Here is a 21318-nt window from a genome sequence, read left to right on the forward strand (position 1 = left end):
GTAAAAAATAAAATATAATATAAATACTTTAAATTTAAGATTAAAAATTTAAATTTTATCTTATAAACGTAAACACAAAGTGCTATGAGAAGCTCCTCGCTACTCGTCTGTGCTAGTATCTATTTATCATTCAGGTTATAATAAAATATTTTGGTTTCTCTTAGATTTATAGGTAAATTATAATATATATAAACTATACGTATTCAGATTAATTAGTATCAATATAAATCTATAAAAAAACGAATTGTGTTATAAACATAAACGAAGGTGATACTTTGAACCGCCCTCTGAGAGCCGCACCACCACCACCCTGCACCCTGCTCTTGCACACATATCCATGCACATGCATGTATAATGATGAGAGAGAGAGAGATGCAAGAGACAGCACTAGCTACCCTAGAGGTAGCCACCATCTCTCCCAGATGAGAGAGAGAGAGAGAGAGAGAGAGAGAGAGCTAGCTAGCAGCAGGCGGTCCAGGCAGCTGAGCTGAGCTGAGCCCACACGAGAATATTTGAAGGGGTTCGTGGGGTTGTGCGTGTGAGTGTGAGTGCGAGACAGTGGTGAGACTGGCCGGAGATCTCTCCATCCATCCATCCATAGCTTTCTTCTCACTCTCAGCTAGCTCAGGCGGCTGCAGCTAGCCAGCCAGCCATCACTTCGCTCAGCTCTGATCGATCTCTTTCTTTTGATCGATCGATCGATGGCTTTCTTGGTGGAGAGGTGCGGCGAGATGGTGGTGTCGATGGAGATGAGCCCGCCGGGGGTGCACGGCGGCGCGCCGGCGAAGCCCGTGCCGGCGCCGTTCCTGACGAAGACGTACCAGCTGGTGGACGACCCCTGCACCGACCACATCGTGTCGTGGGGCGAGGACGACGCCACCTTCGTCGTGTGGCGGCCGCCGGAGTTCGCCCGCGACCTCCTCCCCAACTACTTCAAGCACAACAACTTCTCCAGCTTCGTCAGGCAGCTCAACACCTACGTAATTAATTATCCGTTCCTACCTGCATTGTCTCGCTTAATTTGCTGCATTGCTATGCATGAATTAATCCATCTATCTATCCATCCATCCATAATCTCTGCTTGTTCTTGAATCGATCTATCTATCTCCTAGCTCGTCTTCTTCTAGCTGCTTTCTTGTTTCAGTTTTGGTTTTGTTTGGTTTAGGTTTGGTTAGTGCATGATGGCTACATATATGGCGTTCTCATTGTTTTGCTGGGTGGTAATTTGGTGCGTCTGGCCTGTTAATTAGCTTTTGTTTCCTAGGATGTGACAGGGTTTGCAAAGGTTCTTGTTCATCGATCTTTTGTGGTAGTGCCAGATTTTGTTGCAAGCTGGAAAGTCATTTGCTTGCTGTTTGAATGCGACCTCCCAACGAGCTGATTAATTTCATGCTTGTTCAAATCCTAGCTGTCAGTTTCTGAAAAGAAAATAGAACTGGGTGCATAACTATCCTTGCTGCTGATTAATCTCATCTACCCTTTTTTTTTTGTTTGGTTTGTACTTGAAGTAGATTTAAATTTTTTTGCCCCCCTTTTACTGAACAATATCTGATGCACATTAATTAGTTTTTTTCTCACAACAGTGTGAAGTGAGAAGCTAGCAGCATGAGAGGACGTGCTGACTGTCTGCTGATCTTCTCTTTCTTCTGAACCACCATAAGTTGATGACTGTGTTCTACTACTTCTTGCCCTACTTGCTCCCACACCACACTGTTCTACCTTCCCTAATTAATGTACTTAACTAGTACTTTCTCTAATCTTCCCTTTGTCTCTTGACCTCCAGCTAACTAAGCACTGATGCACTTGTACTACATCAAAAGTCACTTGGCCAAAACCAAGTGCAGAACTGTGCAGTAATTAGGTAGCTAGCTGTGGATAGATTAGTATTCCATTTATTTCAGGTTACAAGACTTTCTGGTTTTACCTATATTCGTCTATATCTCAATGTATATGTTTTGTATATATATCTAGATTTATTAGCACACATATAAATCTAGGCAAGAATAGAAAGTCTTATAACATGAAACGGAGGAAATATTTTATAGTCGCCGTATTGATTACTTAGTGTTCTATATATGTATAGCTGTATAATGCAAGTATACTCTCCTGATCATTACACGTAGAATACCGAATCCCAATCATTGGGAGAAGCTTGACACAATGAACAGAGATACATATATACCCTTATGTCATTCTGTGCCAAAGTATATACTACACCATTCATTATCACCACTTGACATGACTAGCAACAATGTTGAACACTAGTTACTGCATTTAATCATTTAGGCATGATGCCAACACATTGTTGTTGTGATTGCAAGTGCCATTGATTATTTCATTGCTTAGTTTGTATGTAGTACGTTGTTAGTAATCCATCACATACTAATTATGTTCTTTGTTTTCTTCGATATATTGCACGAAAAAAATGCATATATATACTTTGATATATCATTAATGAATTGGTGTTTATAAATTTATATGTTGTTGCAGGGTTTCAGGAAGATAGTGGCTGACAGATGGGAGTTCGCCAACGAGTTCTTCAGAAAGGGAGCAAAGCATCTTCTCGCCGAGATTCACCGGAGGAAGTCGTCGCAGCCGCCGCCGCCGCCGATGCCGCACCAACCCTACCATCACCATCTCCACCACCACGGCCACCTCAACCCATTCTCGCCGCCGCCCCCACCGCCGGCGTACCACCACCATCTAATCCAGGAGGAGCCCGCCACGACGACGACGCACGGCGACGGCGGCGGGGACTTCCTGGCGGCGCTGTCGGAGGACAACCGGCAGCTGCGGCGGCGCAACTCGCTGCTGCTGTCGGAGCTGGCGCACATGAAGAAGCTCTACAACGACATCATCTACTTCCTGCAGAACCACGTCGCGCCGGTCACCACCACGGCCGCCCCCTCGTCCGCGATGCTGGCGGCAGCGCACCAGCACCTTCCCGGCGGCGCCGCGCCTGTCTCCTGCAGGCTGATGGAGCTGGACCCGCCGGACTCGCCGCCGCCGCAGCCCAAGACTCCGGCGGCCGAGGGCGGCGGCGACACGGTGAAGCTGTTCGGCGTGTCGCTGCATGGCAAGAAGAAGCGGGCGCACCGCGACGACGACGACGACCGCGGCGGCGTCCATGACCAGGGAAGCGAGGTGTAAGCAGCTGCGTCTAGCTAGCTAGCCAGCCGGCTTTGCTTGCTTGCTCATCTCGTGTACATATAGAGATCAGAGAGGGGAGAGGAGTAGGATGATGAGCTAGCTCGATGGATCAGCTGCTGCTTGGTTTCTATCGACTGCTTTGACGACGACGACGACGGCGGCGATTGATTTGCAAGGGTGCAAGTGTTAATTAGTTTGTTGATTAATTAGCCTCTTTGAGATCATCACAGGGTTGATTAGCTGATTAAGGTAGCTAGCTAGGAGTTATTTAGGATCAACCAATGCAAATCAAGCGACTGCTGCTAGTGCTTGCACTCTTCTTGTTTTGTTCTTGCTTAATTCTTTCTTGTCATGCATGTGATGTAGTGATGAGGGACTTCACCTTTCATGCTTGGTGAAGAGATGAGAGAAACTAGCTTAGCTTGCTAGATGTTAAATGGTACTAATCAAGTCCCAAGGCATCTAAGCTTTTGCTCCTTAACCATGCATCTGTTTAATTATCACATGTGTTGTGCATTGCATTTGCAATTTCCTTTTTTTTAAAAAAACAATAATCAAATATACAATGTTGCATATGTCGGCACAGCATAATTCTGCTGTACCGGAATGCAGTACATCCACAAGCAAGCGTGATTGTACCGCCTCTCTTTCAAAATATAAGGTCTACTTAGAGATGTATTTTTATCTCTCGGTTGAAAACACATTTCTTTCTTTCTTTCTTGCATATTACCTAAATAGTTATAAAATTTTAAAAAATAACAAGATCATTAATATGAGAATATCACATGCAAGATCAAATTAGATTTATACGAGTTGTCAAATGAATAAATTAAACTAAAACTAATAACATTTACAGTTAAATTTGTTATTTTTTATAATATATAAAAATTGAATTTAAACTTGCATATTTGCGGAGGAACATATCTCATATTAATATATATTGTTCATGTTTTTATAACTATTTAGATGGTGTGGAAAAAATGGATATCCAACCAAACGATAAAAATGTTGTTTATTAATTTTGTTTCATTAGGATAAGTAATTGCTTTTTAACATATTCCATTTGTTCCATATTATAAAACCTTCTAGCATTGACTAGATTCATGTGTGTTAATAAATCTAGACACATATTCAAAACATATATATTGATACATGTATGAATCAGACAAATTTAGAAAATCTTATAATATAAAACGGATAAAATACTATTTACATGACACGAGAGTATAGTCATACAAAATATTACTTTTACACAAGTCAATATTGATTGTGTATCATAAAAAATATAATTTAACTTAGCAAATACTGATCTTAAAAACAAATTATATCTTATATTTTCAAATGGAGGCAGTCCTATTACTATATGCTTTCAGATATGAATTTTCATATGGCAAAAATTAATTACAGATGTCTTCACCATTAGCTGCCAGCTAATTGGCTATTACATATACACGACAGTTTGGCTTAAATAAAAACAACGATGAAATTACATCACACCCACGCTAGTATATATAATCTCCTCTCTTGTATATGAAAAAAAAAATGAAGGAACAAATTGAACATCTTGTCTGAAGAATGGAAACATGCATATGCTTCCTCTTGTTCTGTCGGTTGACTTGAGTGTCCTAGCTTGAGGGGTGTAACTTCAGATTACAAAGGTAAAACTTTTTAATTATATGACAGTATCATGGTAAACATTACAACTACATCATACTATGAGAAACCATTATGTCAACCTGTGTTAAGTAGATTAGGTCATCCATAGTGACAATTTGCGAGATCTACCTCATATATGCATGCAAAGTCAAATATACGAACCATCAGTCGTCTGTATAAACTGGTTCCTGCCAGACTTTAGTGTTCTTTTTAGGGTCATCGCAAAGGGAAAGGTCATTATCAAATTCTTTCATAGTCTTCACAAACGTCTTTGCTCCTTGCATGATTAACCTTTCGACCATGAACAGCTGATAGTTGTTCTCGATAATTGGCTCCAATATGCTGCTGAAGTTCGATGAGTATGCCAACTTGTATCTGTACACACGCCAAAGAATAGTGGGTAGAAGTTTTAGCCAGCTTGTGTCATCAAACATTCAAACTACATGCAAATCTTGCAATGGGGTATGACAATGACATTGCACAGCTCGTCAGGTAAATATATTCCTTTCTATTGGTAAGCTATGGTGTGAGAAATAAAACAAACATGAACATACCAAACAACAAAAAATCCACAGGAAGAAAGTGCATTCTGAAGTACTGCAGCAACTAGTTGAGTTATTTAAGAATGAAAGTTTTTTAAGTATTCGGTAACAAAAGAAAACAAACCATGTGTCTTGGTATATCCATGAGAACACGAATCACTCAAGTCACATTTAAACTGTTTGCAGAAACCAATTGCAAACATAAATCCTGTCTGAGATCCTAGTGCTGGTGAATCAAGAAGAGCAGCTACCACAATGTGTTGAACTTACCTGTCTGATAGAGGTGAAAAGAAGCCCGGTGTCCTTTCATTTGAAGCAATGAAAAGAGTATGACCTCGTGGAATCCACTTTGCAATTCTTTTCTTGATGTACTCAGGGCGGGTATCTCTGTCAAGATGAGGATGAAGGCTCCGCTCGACACCAAATCTATCTTTCCTATTCTTCAGTAGATCACCCCGTCTTACATGAATAGCATCGTAGTCACCCAGTATCTCTTTCATCTAAAGAAAGCACAGTAATTCAGATTGGGAAAAGCAGAGTAGCATACTGTGTTGTACCAATACGTGGATGCCACTTAACATGAACAAACAGTACAGATGATTTATATACAGCCATACAGGAGATATTACGACGTTCTGCCTGGCCACACCTAGTAAGACAAAATTTGCAATTTTGTCCTATAAAAAAATATATATTTTCGGAAAGTAATCCAAAGACACGTCACACAACCTCAATAGGTTCCAAAGCTCTTTATATACCGAAAGATAGAATATGCACAATTACACAGGCACATAAGGTAAATGGAGTGATACCATAGCCCACGGTATTTTAGGACCAGCACAGTTGTTACAAACATGAAGTTCTGAATCTGGAGTCATAAAACACAATCTCATGGCAGCAAGAGGCAACAATTCACCATTTCCCAGTGCATATTAACTTTCAACAAGCAGACGCCCACTGCTACCCATCACATTCACGTGTAGCATGCGCTGACAAAAATTACAGCTAAGAGATTTGTTTACCATGGGAACATCAGCGTTTGAGTTTTTAGGTGGGAACTAACATTAGGTACAAATAGTTACTTTGGCAAACTAATCAAGCCACATTCCTAGGATTTTGAATTTCATGTTATATAGTTCTCATCAGGATCAATATACAGGGCATGCAAATTTCTACGTGCCATTTGGTATAACAGAAACGAACAATATTATTAACTTAGTGCTAAGCAATCTGATGTAAAACAATAGATCATTTACAACCGTTTGGAGTAATCAGTTCCAATTAATTTATCTGTCAGATAGAGCAAGAAGGCAATCTTCCATACCTTATTTGCTGCATCCCTCAATTTTCTTGCTGGCATAGTTGGCAGAAAATTGTACGGTAACATCACAGAGCTACGCTTGGTCCGATCCTTGCACTCCATAAACCTGAACTGTAATGATGATTAAGGTCTATACAGAGTTTTTGGTATAAGGTTATTCTTCCAAACATAATACTATAGCAAAGGAAGCTCTCAATCTATGGTGCCATAGAGCAAACAATTAAACCAAAGCAAAGATCTGGTCGGCTGCATTCAGCAGACCCAGCCAAAAACCAAAACACAGATGGCCCAATGGTCCCACCAGTTCCTCTAAGCTTCATTTAAGTTTAAGTTTCTCTTCTCTTATTTTATTTTGTACAGCTTCCACCTCTTTAAATTCGATTGATCCCCCCCCCAACCAACTAACACTCTACCTTTTTACGTAAAAAAGAAAGGTTATTCTTCAAATGCGGAAAACAATAAAAACCTGATGGAACTTGAATTGTTACCAAGCAAGAGGACTTGCAGTGCGGTTTATGAGGAACGCATTTGAGTAAAGTGGGTTATCTTTGAGTTCTTGTCTGCTAACTCCTTGTGCATGTGCTACATCTCCTCCCTCTCCTAGTTTCGTACTTCTTGATACTATAGCATACCATGATTGTGGATTGTCCAAAACAACAGGTACAGTTCTTGATATGAGGTCTATGTCATACAAAGATTCCATCGCACATGAACCTGTTTCCCATCCGCCACTGCCAAAACATTGAGTTGGTGAATTCCAATTCCAAAACAATTTCAGGAAAAGGAAAGAGACGGCAAGAATAATAAATAATCGCATATGCAGCAAAACCTTTTATCAGAAGCTGCATTGCTTTGGTTAAGTATCCCCTTTGCATTGTGCACTGAATTAAGGCACATCCTTGACGGCATCACAAATATTCTGCCACAACAACAAAAACAAAAAATGAAGTCAGGCATACACGTTATCATACAAATTAATCAACCCCGCATTAGTAATTAGTTTTTGCATCTCAATGCAGATAGGAATCAAAATCTACGGATGCGCACAGCGATCCACATTTTCCGAATCTCACGACGCCTAGCGATCACCAGAGCGGGGGAGATGTGACTACCTGTCAAGGAAGAGGGCCTCCTCGAGGGCGCAGCGGAGGCTGGACTCCTGGTGGCCGAGGCCCGCGCAGGAGCCGCAGTGCTTGCCGGGGCAGTCGACGGCGCCGCCCCAGTAGAGGTACCTGCGGCTGCTCTCCCGCTTGTCGACGCTCCTGGCCTGGAACCCCAGGTAGGCCAGCGAGTCCGTGAAGGACAGCACGCAGAGGATGGAGAGCACCGACGCGGTCGTCGCGGCGGCCAGCAGGGCCCCCTTCGGCGGCAGCGGCAGCGCCCGCTGCCTGCCGCCGCCGGTGATCCGGTACGGGATCGCCATGGGAGAAGGGGAGAAATTTGTTTATTCCGAGATTGGACGACGCGACGCGGCGAAGGTGAGGGAAGGGATCTGACCGACCACGTGGGCCGTATTGGGCCCTATGTTTGTATGGGCCTCATTCCGGCCCATATGTGTGGATGGGCTACATTTCGGCCCATGGGCCTACGTAGTTTGTGGCCCAATAAGATTGAGATGCCATGGGCCTAACGGGCCTTATAATGCAAAAATAAGCTATTGTATGACCCTATTCCGTGAAGCAAGTTAATGGTGTTAAACTCACGGATAAAATACTTTTTATGGAGTATTAAATATGTGGTGAAAATTTCGGCAAACTTGACAAATTCTTCATAAATATGACAGAATAGTGACTGAACCCTTAATAAAATTATCACAAATATGTTAAAAATAAACATTTTATATACATCAACTACATAAAGGTGAGCCAAATAAACAAAATCATTGAGAAAGTAGCGTCAAATAAGTAAGGACTTAATGATATTTTGGACCTAAGACCGTTAAGGGCCCCTTCTAAATCAAAGAAATATTGGAGGATTCAAATTCTATGAAATTCCTGAGAAATGACATAATGAAATTGTCTTTTGAGTCTATCTGTCCCATCCAATTCCCGTATTTTTCTTGCGGTCTAACGCAAGCTTTATTTTTTAAATGCAGGCTAAAATTAGAAAGTTTTAAAATAATGAAGCCTCTGGAATAAGCTCAAAAGTAAGATTTTTTTATCAAAACTGAATAGGAGAATGAATATTCAACAAATCACTGTTATGTAAAATTTTAGACAAATTGGGGATGTAGCTCAGATGGTAGAGCGCTCGCTTAGCATGCGAGAGGTACGGGGATCGATACCCCGCATCTCCATTTAGCAATGTTAGTTTTTAAACTTCCATCGCCATCGTTTGAATGAATTTCGATTTGAACTTCCAATGAACGCATGCCATCATGCAGCTTTCGAGTTTTGAACCGTTCAACTTCCATCGCCATCGTTTGAATGAACTTCGATTTGAACTTCCAATGAACGCATGCCATCATGCAGCTTTCGAGTTTTGAACTGTTCAACTTCCATCGCCATCGTTTGAATGAACTTCGATTTGAACTTCCAATGAACGCATGCCATCATGCAGCTTTCGAGTCCACTCACAAAAAAAAAAAAAAGCTTGCTTCTTTTTAGGACTTCTTCCTGTTGTTAACATCTCCTCTGAACTCTGATCCCTTCTGAACTTGTTTCAAGACCCTGACAGTTCTCTGTCTTTTATGACACTTCAGTATTCAAGCTTAACATTAAACACCACAAAAGATTTCTTCAGACTTTAAGCAAAGCTCCTGTCATTTGCCATGATTCGAGCTTTTGCTGCATCCCTCAAGTCTTTTAAGAAACTTTCAGTGAGTACTTTAAACTGCTTGCAAAGTGCAGAACACTTCAGAAGCTTGAGCCATTTTCATCTTCGTTGCAACCTTTGAGAGAGGTCTCCTTTTACTTTTCCCATTCTTTTAAATAACCTTTTTTTTTAATTCATGTCACAGCAGAAGCAAAGTACAGCAAGTGAAATTTTACTATTACTTTTACTGTGTGTTGCTCGAGGAGACTTGTGACAGTAAAAAACAAGCACATAAAGTCACTCTACTGGACCTTTGCTCACGGTTTTACACTCTCCAAATGCAGCCAAGCAGGTCCAAGCTCTCCATCAGGACCATACAGCCTGAAAAACCTGAACTTTGGCATGTCACATGGCACGCCATGCCAAAAATCTTCACAAATTTTGCACTCATTTCACGATCAACAAACATCTTTCGACATATAATAGAACTTTACAAAAATATATTATATATCTAAGGACTTTGGATAACCATAATATGATTTCTCCCTCCGTTCCTGAATAATTGTCACCGGATATTACTCGTACACAAAGTTCGCCCAGCTATATTTTATCAGTAAGTTTATAAATGTTTAAGATTATACTATGTTAAATATGATCATACAGTTTGTATTCACCAAAACACGAATTTGGAAATTATCTGTGGTCAATTTTGAAACTTCAATGGCATTTCAATTAGTGTTATTTCACATATTCCATTTCAGTAGGGAGAGAGAGTAAGGTTGGGTCCCTTTTCTGACTGTCAGTGGGTCCCATCCGGCCGGACTCCTCATCAGAATTGACCGGATTTTGCTTTGCTGTACGGGCTCCCCAGATCCAGTGCTTTTGCATTCTTGCACGACAGCGACAACGCAGCATTAACGGCTTTGCACACACCAAGATCAACAAGGTCACTGTGGTGAGTTTCTTTTGCCATCAACACTTGAACAGACAGTGATAGTGAGCTATCAACAGATTGCATTACATGAGCAGTAACAGCCCAGACAGTTGCTGCCGATTGCTCAAGATAAAGAAGGCTGCAACCCTGAAAAAAATTGTGGGTTGCTATAATCCTGAATAGCCCTCTTCTAGGGCATCTTACATTTGGAGTGAGTGATAACTTATGCAGAATTCTGCTGATATTGTGTTTTGGATAATGGAAATGGGTTACAGCTAAGGTTATTCAGCTGATGTTTCAATAACATGAATATATATGCATAAATATGCATATGCATCTGAGAGTATGCAGCTGCAGCCTTGCAGTAAAAAATGCAGATTCTCCCATCATCAATGGACAGTGAGGAGAAGAGATTTGCATTGGTACCAGAAGGCTGCAGAGAAGCAATTGCAACAAGTACAGAGAAATGAACAGCAAACAGTTGAATCTGTGATCAGAACTGTGGCATACTGGCAGCATAACACATGAGAGACCAAGGGTGAGACGTTAAATGTCTTATTTGAGACAAAAGATGCATTACTACAATGCAAGACTTTGACAAACAGCAGTCTCAAAATCTTTTTAGCCCTTCCATATTCATTTTCCTATCCTCATCTGTACATTCCTCTACACAGCTTCAGTACAACATCAATCCGACGTGGCAAAGGGGAGGGGTAGAAGTAGTAGCAGGAACATTTTTACCTCTTACACAATACTTTCAGTTGCTTCCTTTTTTTTCTCTTTTTCTGATTTTCAAGACATCCTCCAACCACCTCAAACCGCAACACACAAACACCATCCAGAGATTTGGCTTAGCCATCAATTTGATCTCATTGATTGATGCAAGAATAATTTATCTTAGGCTTTCGGGATCGATCGTGAAGAAACTCCATGTAAAAGTTTAATAAATCCGAGGAAACTGAGCTTTCCATCGGCATGTCTGATCCAATCTTGGAGTACAACATGAAGAGGGACTGATGGACCAAGTCCAAGTTCCTAAGAGATGAAAAATGTAACAGTTAGAGATGTTAAATAATCATGCAAAAAACATTGCTTCAGCTCAGGTCATACCGATGCAAGCTCTTCGATTACAATAGGCCGGTTGCCCTCCTTATCAAATAGCTCGTATGCACGCCGTGCATGCTGTTCCCAGGTTTCCAAAGCTTCCATCTGATAAACACTGACGGCAGATGCAGCAAACTCTTCAAAATCCAATTTTCTGTACTGAAGAGTGCACACCTGGTACCATGGTCTGATCAGGTCAGTGTTTGTTTTGGTCTGATATATTAACACCAGAGAACATTCTATGATAGAGACTTACCGTGTTAACGAAATCGATAACCCTAGAATCCTTCATTGCATCTGTAGAATTCTTCACCAAGGTCTGCAGGTCAATTTTACATATTCAGTACTTGCATGCTAAAGTTATATGAAGTAACAAAGGTTAGAATACCAACCGCTTTCAAATTTTGCAACGAGATATAACCATTCTTGTTTGGACCCAACAATTCAAATTGTTCTCTTAGATAGAAGAGTTGATTTGCCGTCAATGTCTTTGCTAGGGCCTGCAAAATGTACTGGTATAAGGCTACAAACTTAAACTGCACATGCAACAAGCCAGTACGTGGATAACTCAACACACCACAAATGGTCATTTACAGACCAGATGAGAACACTGCAAAGTTCTTTTGTTCAATCGGATTAGTTGCGTACCCTCAAAGCAGACTTCCGCAGTGAAGACGAACTGATATAAGCTCGCATAAGCTTGTAGATTAGCATATCTAAAGGTATTTTCACTTGTTGAGAATTGCGGATCCACGGATGACCTGCAGATATTATGATGCAAGTGAACAGTTAACCATCACTCTATAAAAGGATACTACTATCATATTACACGACCAAACAAATCTGATACTTACTGAGAGCCTGTGCAGCAGTCATCCTCTTGCGGTAATCCTTATTAAGCAGCCGTTTTACAAAGTCTTTAGCTTCAGCAGTGAGAGTAGGCCATGGAGCCTCATCAAAACTTGGTTCTGCCTTCAAAACAGCTCGAAATATTCCTGATTCGGTGCGCGCCCAGAAAGGACGGCTCCCACAAAGCAAAATGTAGGCAATCACTCCAATACTCCACATATCTGCCTCAGTGCCATAAGATCGATGAAGCACCTCAGGAGCAACATAATATGCACTTCCAACGATGTCATTAAGTCTTTCATCTGCAGAACACAGCATTGTTATTGTATCTCAGCACATTTAGATTTAGTTTGGCGAGGACAAATACAAAATGCGGATCAAAATTGAACTCTGTAAGTCTAACCTGGCTTCACAAAGTCAGACAAGCCAAAGTCTATGACCTTCAAGGCAGAGTTTTCATCCTTTGAGGTGAAAAGAAAATTCTGGAAAAGGGAACAAAAAAATATGATTATTTACCAAAGAAATGCGTTTGATGACTTTGGTCTGTTGACACCCGACTCAACAGAAATCCAAAAAAAAAAAAACAGAAATAAGAATAGAAGAGACAGTGTGTTGTTTCAGTTAGATCCCATATTCAGCATTAACAATTTCAGGCTGTAACATGAACTTCTTAACGTTGACTATTAATTGTTTGGCAGCAAGCCTACCTCTGGTTTCAGATCACGATGAACAACACCTTGGAGATGGCAAAATGACACAACACTCAAAATTTGCACCATAACAACCTTTGCATCTTCCTCAGAATACTTTCCACCTCTGCAAAGCAAGTAAGTTCTAGCTCAAATCTAGCAGAACTATTTACAAAAAGAATTCTTCCAAAAATACATGACTATGTATTTACCTTGCCAAAATCCTATCCAGTAGTTCACCTCCTTTACATAGCCTGAAAAAGAAGAGAGGACAGTTGCATTAATTTAAATGTAATCAAGTGAAAGAAGTTGCGGGAAAGCATCATTTTTTATATCTATCTTGGATTTTTCATTTGACCAGGATATGTACCTTGGATTATAAACAAGTAATCATGATAAGCTGACAGGCTTAATGAAGTGGAAAATTTTATTCTCAACATCATGCATTAATTTTTTTTATAGCAACCATGGAATGATGGAATATGTTATTGGGATTGAAAGTACACATCCTTGCTGACAGAAAATGATCAGTTTATATACAAATCCTTGGATTCTCATGTATCAGGGTAGTTTCCCAAACATTAATGGCAGAATGACAGGAACAAAGCCAAACATTCCATCAAGATGAAATAATATATTTTATTTCTGAACCTTCTAATGTATACACGACAAGGATTGCATGCATGGCAGCAACATATGAAGACAGAAGTTAAAGGAGAACACTGTATGAAATAAGTGCACACTTACTCCATAACTATATAAACATTATCTTCATCCTCAAAAGCGTCATAGAACTGCACTAGGTTACTGTGTCCTGTCAGCGAACTCAATATTCTGACTTCTCTTCTGACATCTTCAATGGCAATAGCAGTCGTCATCTGCCCAGAGACTTAATTTGGTAAGAGTAGAAAGCAGCTTGAACTGGCAGGCAGCACTAAACAGCTAGTATCAAGTGAAAACAAACTATGAAAATACTTTTACGTACTGAACTATGTCCATAAGATCAATCCATTACATTACAAGCAGGTTAAAGCATACAACTACAACAATGCCGGCTCAGCTTCCATTTATCAAGGTAATGGGCAACATATGTAGATCTCGAAGCACAAATTATGACACCTACGCGAGCAAGCCAACAACCAACTACTGTTCGGTTCAATGTTGTACAACAGTGCACTAGACAGACAATAAGTGATCAATTATGGGTGAAAAGAAATAAAATGCCTATTGCTGAAATTAATGCCTGCAGGGCACCAATAGCACTAGAAGAATCAACCAAAGCAACACCATTTACTTACATAATGAAATGAACATAAGTATCAAGTGGCAAAGCGGGGTGTTCCATTTGAAATCCAACAAGAACTACACTCTCATAACTATCTCTGAGCTCTGTTTTTTTACTGGAAAGAATGAACCAAGAAATGCAGCATTGCTGTCATTCTCCAATTGACTGACGAAGAACACAAGCACATGGAATGTGAGCAACCAAGGGTGGGGCATTGCACACTTGCATATGCAACAGAAGGATTGCCAGCTTTGCTCATAAAAGCACTGGACTGGCCGGGGTTGCTGAGCCTCTACAGGGCCTTAATTAAATGGCCCTTGATACAATGGCAAGGAGGCGCATTATGAGCAAACTCTTCCACAGAATTGAAGAATCAAGCTGTGCAGCTTCAACAACTCTGCTCCCTTTTGACCTGCAGATCTATCCAAAGAGGATCATATGCTCCATTTACCCCGATGATGGAAGCGTGAGGACAAAAGATGGTGGCACCAAGAACTCGACAAACGTTGAAACCATGAGCATGGCATGAAGCCCATCAATGCAGCAGGAGGCAGTCCACGTCCAGATGGATATGGCTATGGCATGACATCTTGGCATGAATGTCCTCAAAGCGGCGAGCTTTACCGGCACGGCGCGGCTACCTCCCCACCAATAATCACGAGCACCCCGGGAGCCATAACGAAAACGAAGTGCCGGCTAAAGGTGGCTCCTTTTTTCAGTTTCCTCGTGCTTGACTGAACCAAGTTGAATCAAGCAGCGTTCTACCGAGTACTACCATACGTGTGTTAGTGTGAGTGCGAGTTCATCTCTCTACTAACAAAAAAAACGAACCAAATGATGCTAACTTGATTAAAAGAAAAGGATGGGAAATCCAAATGCCGTTGGTCAACACCTGCAGAACTCGAGATGAACCTAGCGTCAGAAAAGACTGGATCTTGACGACAAAACTGAGGAGAAACAGCATCGTTCAGACGTGCTGGCATTCATTCACGCAGGGAACAAAAAATTGTTTAAAATGCAGATAATGCAGGAAAGTGAACAGGAGAGACGTTTCTTCGAGGAGCAAATGAATGCAAGCAATTGCAAGGGCATGGCAATGGCGAGAAGAATCCGACCTTGGCTTTGGGGATGACCTTGACGGCGACGTCCTGGCCCTTGTGCTCGCCCTTCTTGGCCTTGGCGGAGCAGGTATAGCCGAAGTGGCCGCGGCCGACCTCGTCGCCGAGCTCGTACTTGGCGAAGAAGTGCTTGGAGAAGCCGAAGCTCTTGTCCAGGCCGAGCTCCGGCTCGCCGCCCTCCGGGATGGACGCCTCGTTGGGCTTCACCGAGCCGTGCCGCCGCGCCAGGAGCGCGCGGATGTGCTTCGCCGGCGACGGCGGCGGGAACGGCCGCTTGAACCCGCCGCGCGCCGGCGTCGACGCCACGCTCGAGTTCGCCGGCGAGCTCTTGTAGCTCGACGGCGGGAGCGGGCTCGGCAGGTAGAACGGGAACTTGGGCTGCTTCGGCGTGCCGGGCTTCGCCGCCGCCGCCGCCGGAGCCGGCGAGGAGGCGCCGTTCCGGCCGCCGGCGGCATCCCCGACGGCTACCCGGGCCTCCTCCTCCGCCTCGGGCTCCGGGATTTGCCTCGGCTTGCCATGACAGAGACCCATGGGCCGGATCAAGAACACGACGACCTCGAATCAAACCAAATTTGCGAAATCGCTGAATTCTCCCCTTGAAAAAAACCGAAGCAACGGTGGGTCAAAGAATCATCACGCCTTGTAAAAACCCCGAGAAACCATCCTGAATTGCTAGCATGGCTCGCCAAAATTCTTCAAACGAAGAACTTGCCCGAAATTTGGATCCCGGGAACAGAGGAAAACCAAGCCAAAATTCTTTTCTTGGAGTGACCAACTAACTGACCATGCAAAACACACACGCACACACACAGAGCCAGCCAGGCAGAGCAAAATGCCACAGAAAGAGAGAGAAGCCTGGATGAATGTGTGAATGGATGGATCAGAACCCCAAGAGCAAGAACATATTCCTTGATTCTTGAAGTGGCCAAGCAATTGGAAAAGGTGGAAGCTTTGGGTGAAAGGCTTGGATCAGATGGGAATGGTGGCACAGCTGGTGAGTGAATCTTGTGTGAATTGGGAGAGAGAGAGAAAAGAGAGAGGAGGAGGAAGACTGCCTCTGCCTCTGCCTGCCTGGTTGCTTTCTCTCTTCCTTTCTTTTGAGCTCTTTTCTTTTTCCAAGCTCTTTTCTTTTGGTCCTATTGCCTTTCTCTTTTCTAGCCCTTCCTTCTCTGTGTGCTTGTGCTTTGGTGAAGTGGGGTTAGGGTGGCCATGGCCACATTTCGTTTGTTCCTGTTTTGTTGCCATCTTAACTTGTTGACAGTCATCACTCACTCATCAGGGCAAAAGAGCTACTGTACTAACTAAACTGTCACGCAATATAGTCTCTCTTGCCACAAAAATTACTACTCACAACATTATTCTGGGTAAAAATTCTACGTTAGAATCATCATTTCTTCGAACTGAATTTTGATATTCGGTCGATATTCGAGACGAACACCGTCGTCGAGAGAAAAATCCTTACCATTTCATTAAAATGTGTATGTATATATGACAAAATTTTCAACTTCTTTAAAAGAGAAAACAAGCTAAGAACGTGCTGTGAGAATTCCCCCTGCTGTTTTACTGAAATGTACAGTGGTAAGTTTTTTTTTGTGCTGATTCCTCACCAAAAAAAAAATGCCACAGCACAGGCTGTCCTTTGATCTCCTCCTCCAACCTCCCAAGAGTATTAAACAGGGGAGTAATGGAGGCATCAATGCTGCTTGCTTAGTACTCTCCCTCTTTCATTTCCTCCCTCTGCTGCTGCTGTGAGGTGATTCATAGCCTTTAGCTAAGCATGTTGACTTGAGACATGAGCCTATGAGTTTAGAATTTCTCGGGGTGCTTAGATGGGGCTAAATCCCACGTCACATCATGTTTGGATATTTATTATAAATATTAAACATAGACTAATTATAAAACTAATTACAGAAATGAGAGCTAATTTGTGTGACAAATTTTTTAAGCTTAATTAATTCATAATTAAAGCATGTTTACTGTAGCATCACCTAGGCTAATCATGAATTAATTAGGCTCAATAGATTCGTCTCGCAAATTAGTCTAAGATTATAGATGAATTTTATTAATAGTCTACGTTTACTATTTATAAATAAGTGTCCAAACATTTGATGGGATAAGGAAATAAAGTTTAGTTTATTGTTGCAAACACCCCCTCTGATTGGTATGCATTTGCTCCTCGGATCTGGACTGTTTCCTGGCTCGTCGGAATCGTACTGGCTTCTTCTGCCAGAAATTTAGATCATTATCTTTTTTTATACTTATAAACTAAAAATTAAATTTTAAAACTTAAATTTGAAGCTAATTTTAGAGTTTTATCGTAATTTATTTTTCCGCATTTACTTTTAGATTACTAATAACATATATATAGGTGTTTTGCCCATAAATAATTTTTTTAATTATTAATAAACTATTTCACACTTAATTTCAGCGAAACAATGACGCTGCATGGGGTTGAGGTAATAAAATGTGAGAACTTTATGCTATTTTGTACACACATTTTGGCCTGTTTAAGATACCTAAAGATTGGAGGATTATCTTTTTTAATAGTTATATGAGAGTATAAATAAATGATTTAACTACTACAAAGTTAAATTTTTTCTCACGATATAACAATTATTTTTGTACAAAATTTTATGTTTAGGAGCTTGGGAATCGTGCATGCAGAAATCTAAATTCCATCATGGATCTCAAACGAGGCCTTGCTGCTCTAAATTGCACAGACGTAAGATTAATTAGAAACAACACTGTCTTAATTACAATAGTAATGCACTACGTTTTATACTCTACAAGATCATTTACAATGCCACACCTCATTTTCAGTCATAAGGTAAACAGGCACAGCACTCAGATCTGCATAAATGGCACCAAAGTTGTTTTCCTATAGTGGCACGCACATCTTTTGCGTGTTCTGGAAAATAAAAGGTGGAATTGTATTCTCTCAACCCATGCTAGATAGCCTTTTTTTTTCAGCACTATGAATGTGTCAAACTTACAAAACTTTCGGATACAGGAAAAGAGCACACCAAATATGAAATAGAACATTTAGAGGAACTATTAGTCAAGGATTTGGACTCCTTTTCATGAAGTCAAAAATTCAAGTTCTAAGGATCAGAGATGTCTTCTTAAGTACTTAATGTTCTGAAATTCTGTCACTTAAGATTATGATGGGTAAGAAAATTCTAAGCATCTGATGAGACACTCTAGAGGAAGCAACCTGTCCTGTTGATTTTATGTGTTAAGGGAGCATATTCCACTTGTTGGAGTCTTGGGTTAGCCATCTGTATGTTTTTTTTCTCTAAGAAATCAACCATTTATCTCTGAGCAATTTTACAGTTCTTGAGAAGGTATCAGGAGTTATCATTTTTTTCTATTAAAATTTAATACCTCTTAATAAGGTACTAGGAGGTATTAAATTTTAGTAATACTAAAATTTTAGTACATCTCGATACCTACTTAAGACCTGTAAAATTGTTCTTTTATCTCTGAAGGGTAGGCAGGGCAGGCCTACAATTCATAAGCTGAAACTACAGTGACAAAAAATTCCCCACACATGTTCTAGAATAATTCTTTTTGTTTGTACAGATTTGCACATACAAACCCTGCTACCAGTGTGCTCAACTGCTGATATATACTACATTCTTTGCACACCTTTGGTTGGAGCAGTGCCTCTACATTGGATGATTGGAGGCTGCTTCACCTCCAAACAAAAAGAAGAAACAAGCAGCTAGCTTCAATGGAACTGTCCCAATTCTGTTGTCCTCTCTTCTGCACACTCAAATAAAGAAAAAAGGTTGGAATTAGTATTATATGCATGTTGGGACTAGGGTTGCCGCCAGCTTAATTTCAGGGTTTGGGTCCCTCCAACATCATTAGTCTCCTAATTATTCAGCACTCATACTACTTGACAGTTTCCTTGATCATTCTTCTGCTTGACAACTAGTAGTGTTTGCTTATTAATTTACCAAGAGGTTTCACGGGTAACTGAAACAAATGAAAAGCTAGTGATTGTTGCCACTCATGGCATGGGGCACTGTGGCATTCACATTCACCAAATCCCAAACAGGCCAAGCAAATAGTGCCATCACCTTTGTTTTAAACAAGAAATGGGAGAAGAATAAATGATGCCATTGCTTTCATCACCCACTATCTTCTTGAGCAAATTGGAGGCTCAGTTTGCCTGCCCTTTCTGAATGTCCACTTAGGAATTGCCCATTGCAAGAAAAAACCAGATCATGGGGACAATTCTGTTGAGGAATAAAGAGAGGAAAGTATTAAAATGGAAGGAGTGATTACAGCAGAAATGTGGCAGCAATATCCATAAATTCATGAAAATCTGTTCTGTCTCTACCAGAGTAGTCTACATAGAGTCTTGGTCCAACTAAGCCTAAGGTGTGAGCTTGGCAATGTCCAAGATACCCCTTAATAAAATAATATCATTGTTGGGTTCTCCAGGTGTGAGCTCTGATTCCAAGCTCTATGCAGATAGAGAACTCATGGCTTGTGAACCCTAATGCATTTATGCATCAATGATCTAGCCTCCAAAAGGGTGAGCATTTGTACTCATACCTTCTTGTTTTTGTAACTGAAGTTTGTTGCTACCTCTGACTTAGGACATGTATATATATATATTGTTTTTGAAAACCTTTTGGAAACCTTATAATGATGATCTTATTCTCTTTTAGCTTTCGTATCATTTTACTTGCATATCTCTGTGATCACCTAGATTGCCGCAACTACTGTATCAAATTGCTTGCAATTACAATATGTGAACTTGCAAGAGAAGCAAGCACTTGGATGAGAGAAAACAAAAGGTAGTTGGGGAAGGATATAATAAAGATAGAGGAACATGGGGTAACATGGACCAGGGGTAGTACTTTCATGCCATTGCAAGAAAATCCCTTTGCAGTTGAGCCATGCAATCCTTCTGGATTACATAAGCTCCTACTTTGATTTCAACTACTTCAGTATGTATCATCACCTGTGTGAGAAGCTCTATTTGCTGGTTTTGTTTTGACAGTATAAAATTAATGGCTAGAGAGTCCAACCAGGAAGCAAACTTGATGAAATTTGTACATCTCACTATCTCACTCTCTTACTTGTACCAGAAAAACTAACAGCAAGTGGCTCTTGCTCAAAGCATCATAGAAGCATAAAGATATTCACATCCCTGTCACTATAGTTTTTTTTATGGCAACTGAATTACTCCCATGCACCTCATATGACTGCCCCTGTGTATCCATAGTCGATGCAGATACCGGAAGTTATTTCTATTATCCTAAAAAAAGTCCTGTATATACTTAAATCAAATACAGTAAATTACAATCCTTTGCTGGTATAAGATGCTCCCTTTATTTTCATTTAAATGTTTTTACCAGTTAAACATCGGCCAAAGAAGATAATTGGCAACTAAGTGGAAAAATGGTCGAAAATATTGGCTTAGAAAGCTGAATTGACAAGTATCTACATAGTGAAAAAATTCTAAAATTTTGTATTTACTTTAGTCGAAATATTAAAATCTGTTTTGACAAAAAAATGTATATTTAATTAAAAATTCAGGTATTAGACGTTCAGCAGATCACTTTCTTAAACCTACATTTTGACATCATGTAGTAATGGATATGCGTAACCTCATCAGCTGAATCCAGTGGCAACGTTGTAGTTGACTCATTATAGTCGGAGTAGTTTGTTATATATTGGAATTAATCAGAGTCGTTGCACTAGGATACCAAATGAATTAAGCAGCTACCAATCCTAAGACTACAGCCTAAGGATAGTACTAATCAATATTCTGACAAAAGATTATAGACTGGTTAGGATGTTGATAAATCCCAGTCCAAACCTAACAAGCTATTTTTAATACATTAATCTTAGAAATTCTTGCAATTAGGAGGTTGTGGAGATACCTTATCAGTCATC

The 21318-nt window shown here is 40.7% G+C and overlaps 3 protein-coding genes and 1 non-coding gene across 6 annotated transcripts; 2 read left to right on the forward strand and 2 right to left on the reverse strand.

The window, feature by feature from the left end:
• The first annotated feature begins 643 nt into the window (after positions 1-643).
• LOC102706865 (heat stress transcription factor B-4b-like) lies at positions 644-3622 on the forward strand. The gene is made up of 2 exons (XM_040526360.1): positions 644-980; positions 2491-3622. Exons 1-2 carry the CDS (start codon positions 702-704, stop codon positions 3148-3150), a joined length of 939 nt encoding a protein of 312 aa, XP_040382294.1. The 5' UTR covers positions 644-701; the 3' UTR covers positions 3151-3622.
• Positions 3623-4499: 877 nt separating this feature from the next.
• Positions 4500-8106, reverse strand: LOC102707140. Of its 3 annotated transcripts, none has more exons than XR_005812133.1 (7): positions 7782-8106; positions 7499-7588; positions 7158-7400; positions 6673-6775; positions 5619-5848; positions 4887-5181; positions 4500-4793 (listed from the first exon to the last, which is right to left on the reverse strand). XR_005812133.1 is itself a non-coding variant. In XM_015839371.2 (7 exons), the coding sequence occupies exons 1-6, from the start codon at positions 8090-8092 to the stop codon at positions 4971-4973; spliced, it is 1188 nt and encodes a 395-aa protein (XP_015694857.1). In that variant the 5' UTR covers positions 8093-8106; the 3' UTR covers positions 4500-4793; positions 4969-4970. The 3 variants fall into 3 exon arrangements, 2 of the variants coding, with proteins under 2 accessions (XP_015694857.1, XP_006658885.1); XM_015839371.2 differs by having other exon boundaries at positions 4969-5181; XM_006658822.3 differs by having other exon boundaries at positions 4500-5181; positions 7302-7400.
• Positions 8107-8892: 786 nt separating this feature from the next.
• TRNAA-AGC lies at positions 8893-8965 on the forward strand. Its single transcript has one exon. It is a non-coding gene; the product is annotated as a tRNA-Ala (tRNA).
• A 1859-nt stretch (positions 8966-10824) lies between these two features.
• LOC102707419 (calcium/calmodulin-dependent serine/threonine-protein kinase 1-like) lies at positions 10825-16606 on the reverse strand. Its single transcript, XM_040525933.1, has 11 exons — positions 15400-16606; positions 13747-13877; positions 13212-13253; positions 13018-13126; positions 12714-12792; positions 12316-12612; positions 12110-12222; positions 11854-11961; positions 11718-11780; positions 11468-11635; positions 10825-11392 (listed from the first exon to the last, which is right to left on the reverse strand). The coding sequence occupies exons 1-11, from the start codon at positions 15931-15933 to the stop codon at positions 11255-11257; spliced, it is 1782 nt and encodes a 593-aa protein (XP_040381867.1). The 5' UTR covers positions 15934-16606; the 3' UTR covers positions 10825-11254.
• Between the last annotated feature and the right edge of the window lie 4712 nt (positions 16607-21318).

This window comes from Oryza brachyantha, chromosome 7 (genome assembly GCF_000231095.2).
Source record: "Oryza brachyantha chromosome 7, ObraRS2, whole genome shotgun sequence".
NCBI lineage: Eukaryota > Viridiplantae > Streptophyta > Magnoliopsida > Poales > Poaceae > Oryza > Oryza brachyantha.

Excerpts from the sequence above, each read along its gene's own strand:
- LOC102706865 (XM_040526360.1), top strand. The coding sequence starts at position 702 with ATGGCTTTCTTGGTGGAGAGGTGCGGCGAGATGGTGGTGTCGATGGAG. Across the intron at positions 981-2,490 it reads TCAGGCAGCTCAACACCTAC|GGTTTCAGGAAGATAGTGGC; the intron begins GTAATTAATTAT and ends ATGTTGTTGCAG.
- LOC102707140 (XM_015839371.2), bottom strand. The coding sequence starts at position 8,092 with ATGGCGATCCCGTACCGGATCACCGGCGGCGGCAGGCAGCGGGCGCTG. Across the intron at positions 7,401-7,498 it reads AATGCAGCTTCTGATAAAAG|TGGCGGATGGGAAACAGGTT; the intron begins GTTTTGCTGCAT and ends ATGTTTTGGCAG. Across the intron at positions 6,776-7,157 it reads ACTGCAAGTCCTCTTGCTTG|GTTTATGGAGTGCAAGGATC; the intron begins GTAACAATTCAA and ends ATTACAGTTCAG.
- LOC102707419 (XM_040525933.1), bottom strand. The coding sequence starts at position 15,933 with ATGGGTCTCTGTCATGGCAAGCCGAGGCAAATCCCGGAGCCCGAGGCG. Across the intron at positions 13,127-13,211 it reads CTGGATAGGATTTTGGCAAG|AGGTGGAAAGTATTCTGAGG; the intron begins GTAAATACATAG and ends CTTGCTTTGCAG. Across the intron at positions 12,223-12,315 it reads GACTGCTGCACAGGCTCTCA|GTCATCCGTGGATCCGCAAT; the intron begins GTAAGTATCAGA and ends TAATATCTGCAG.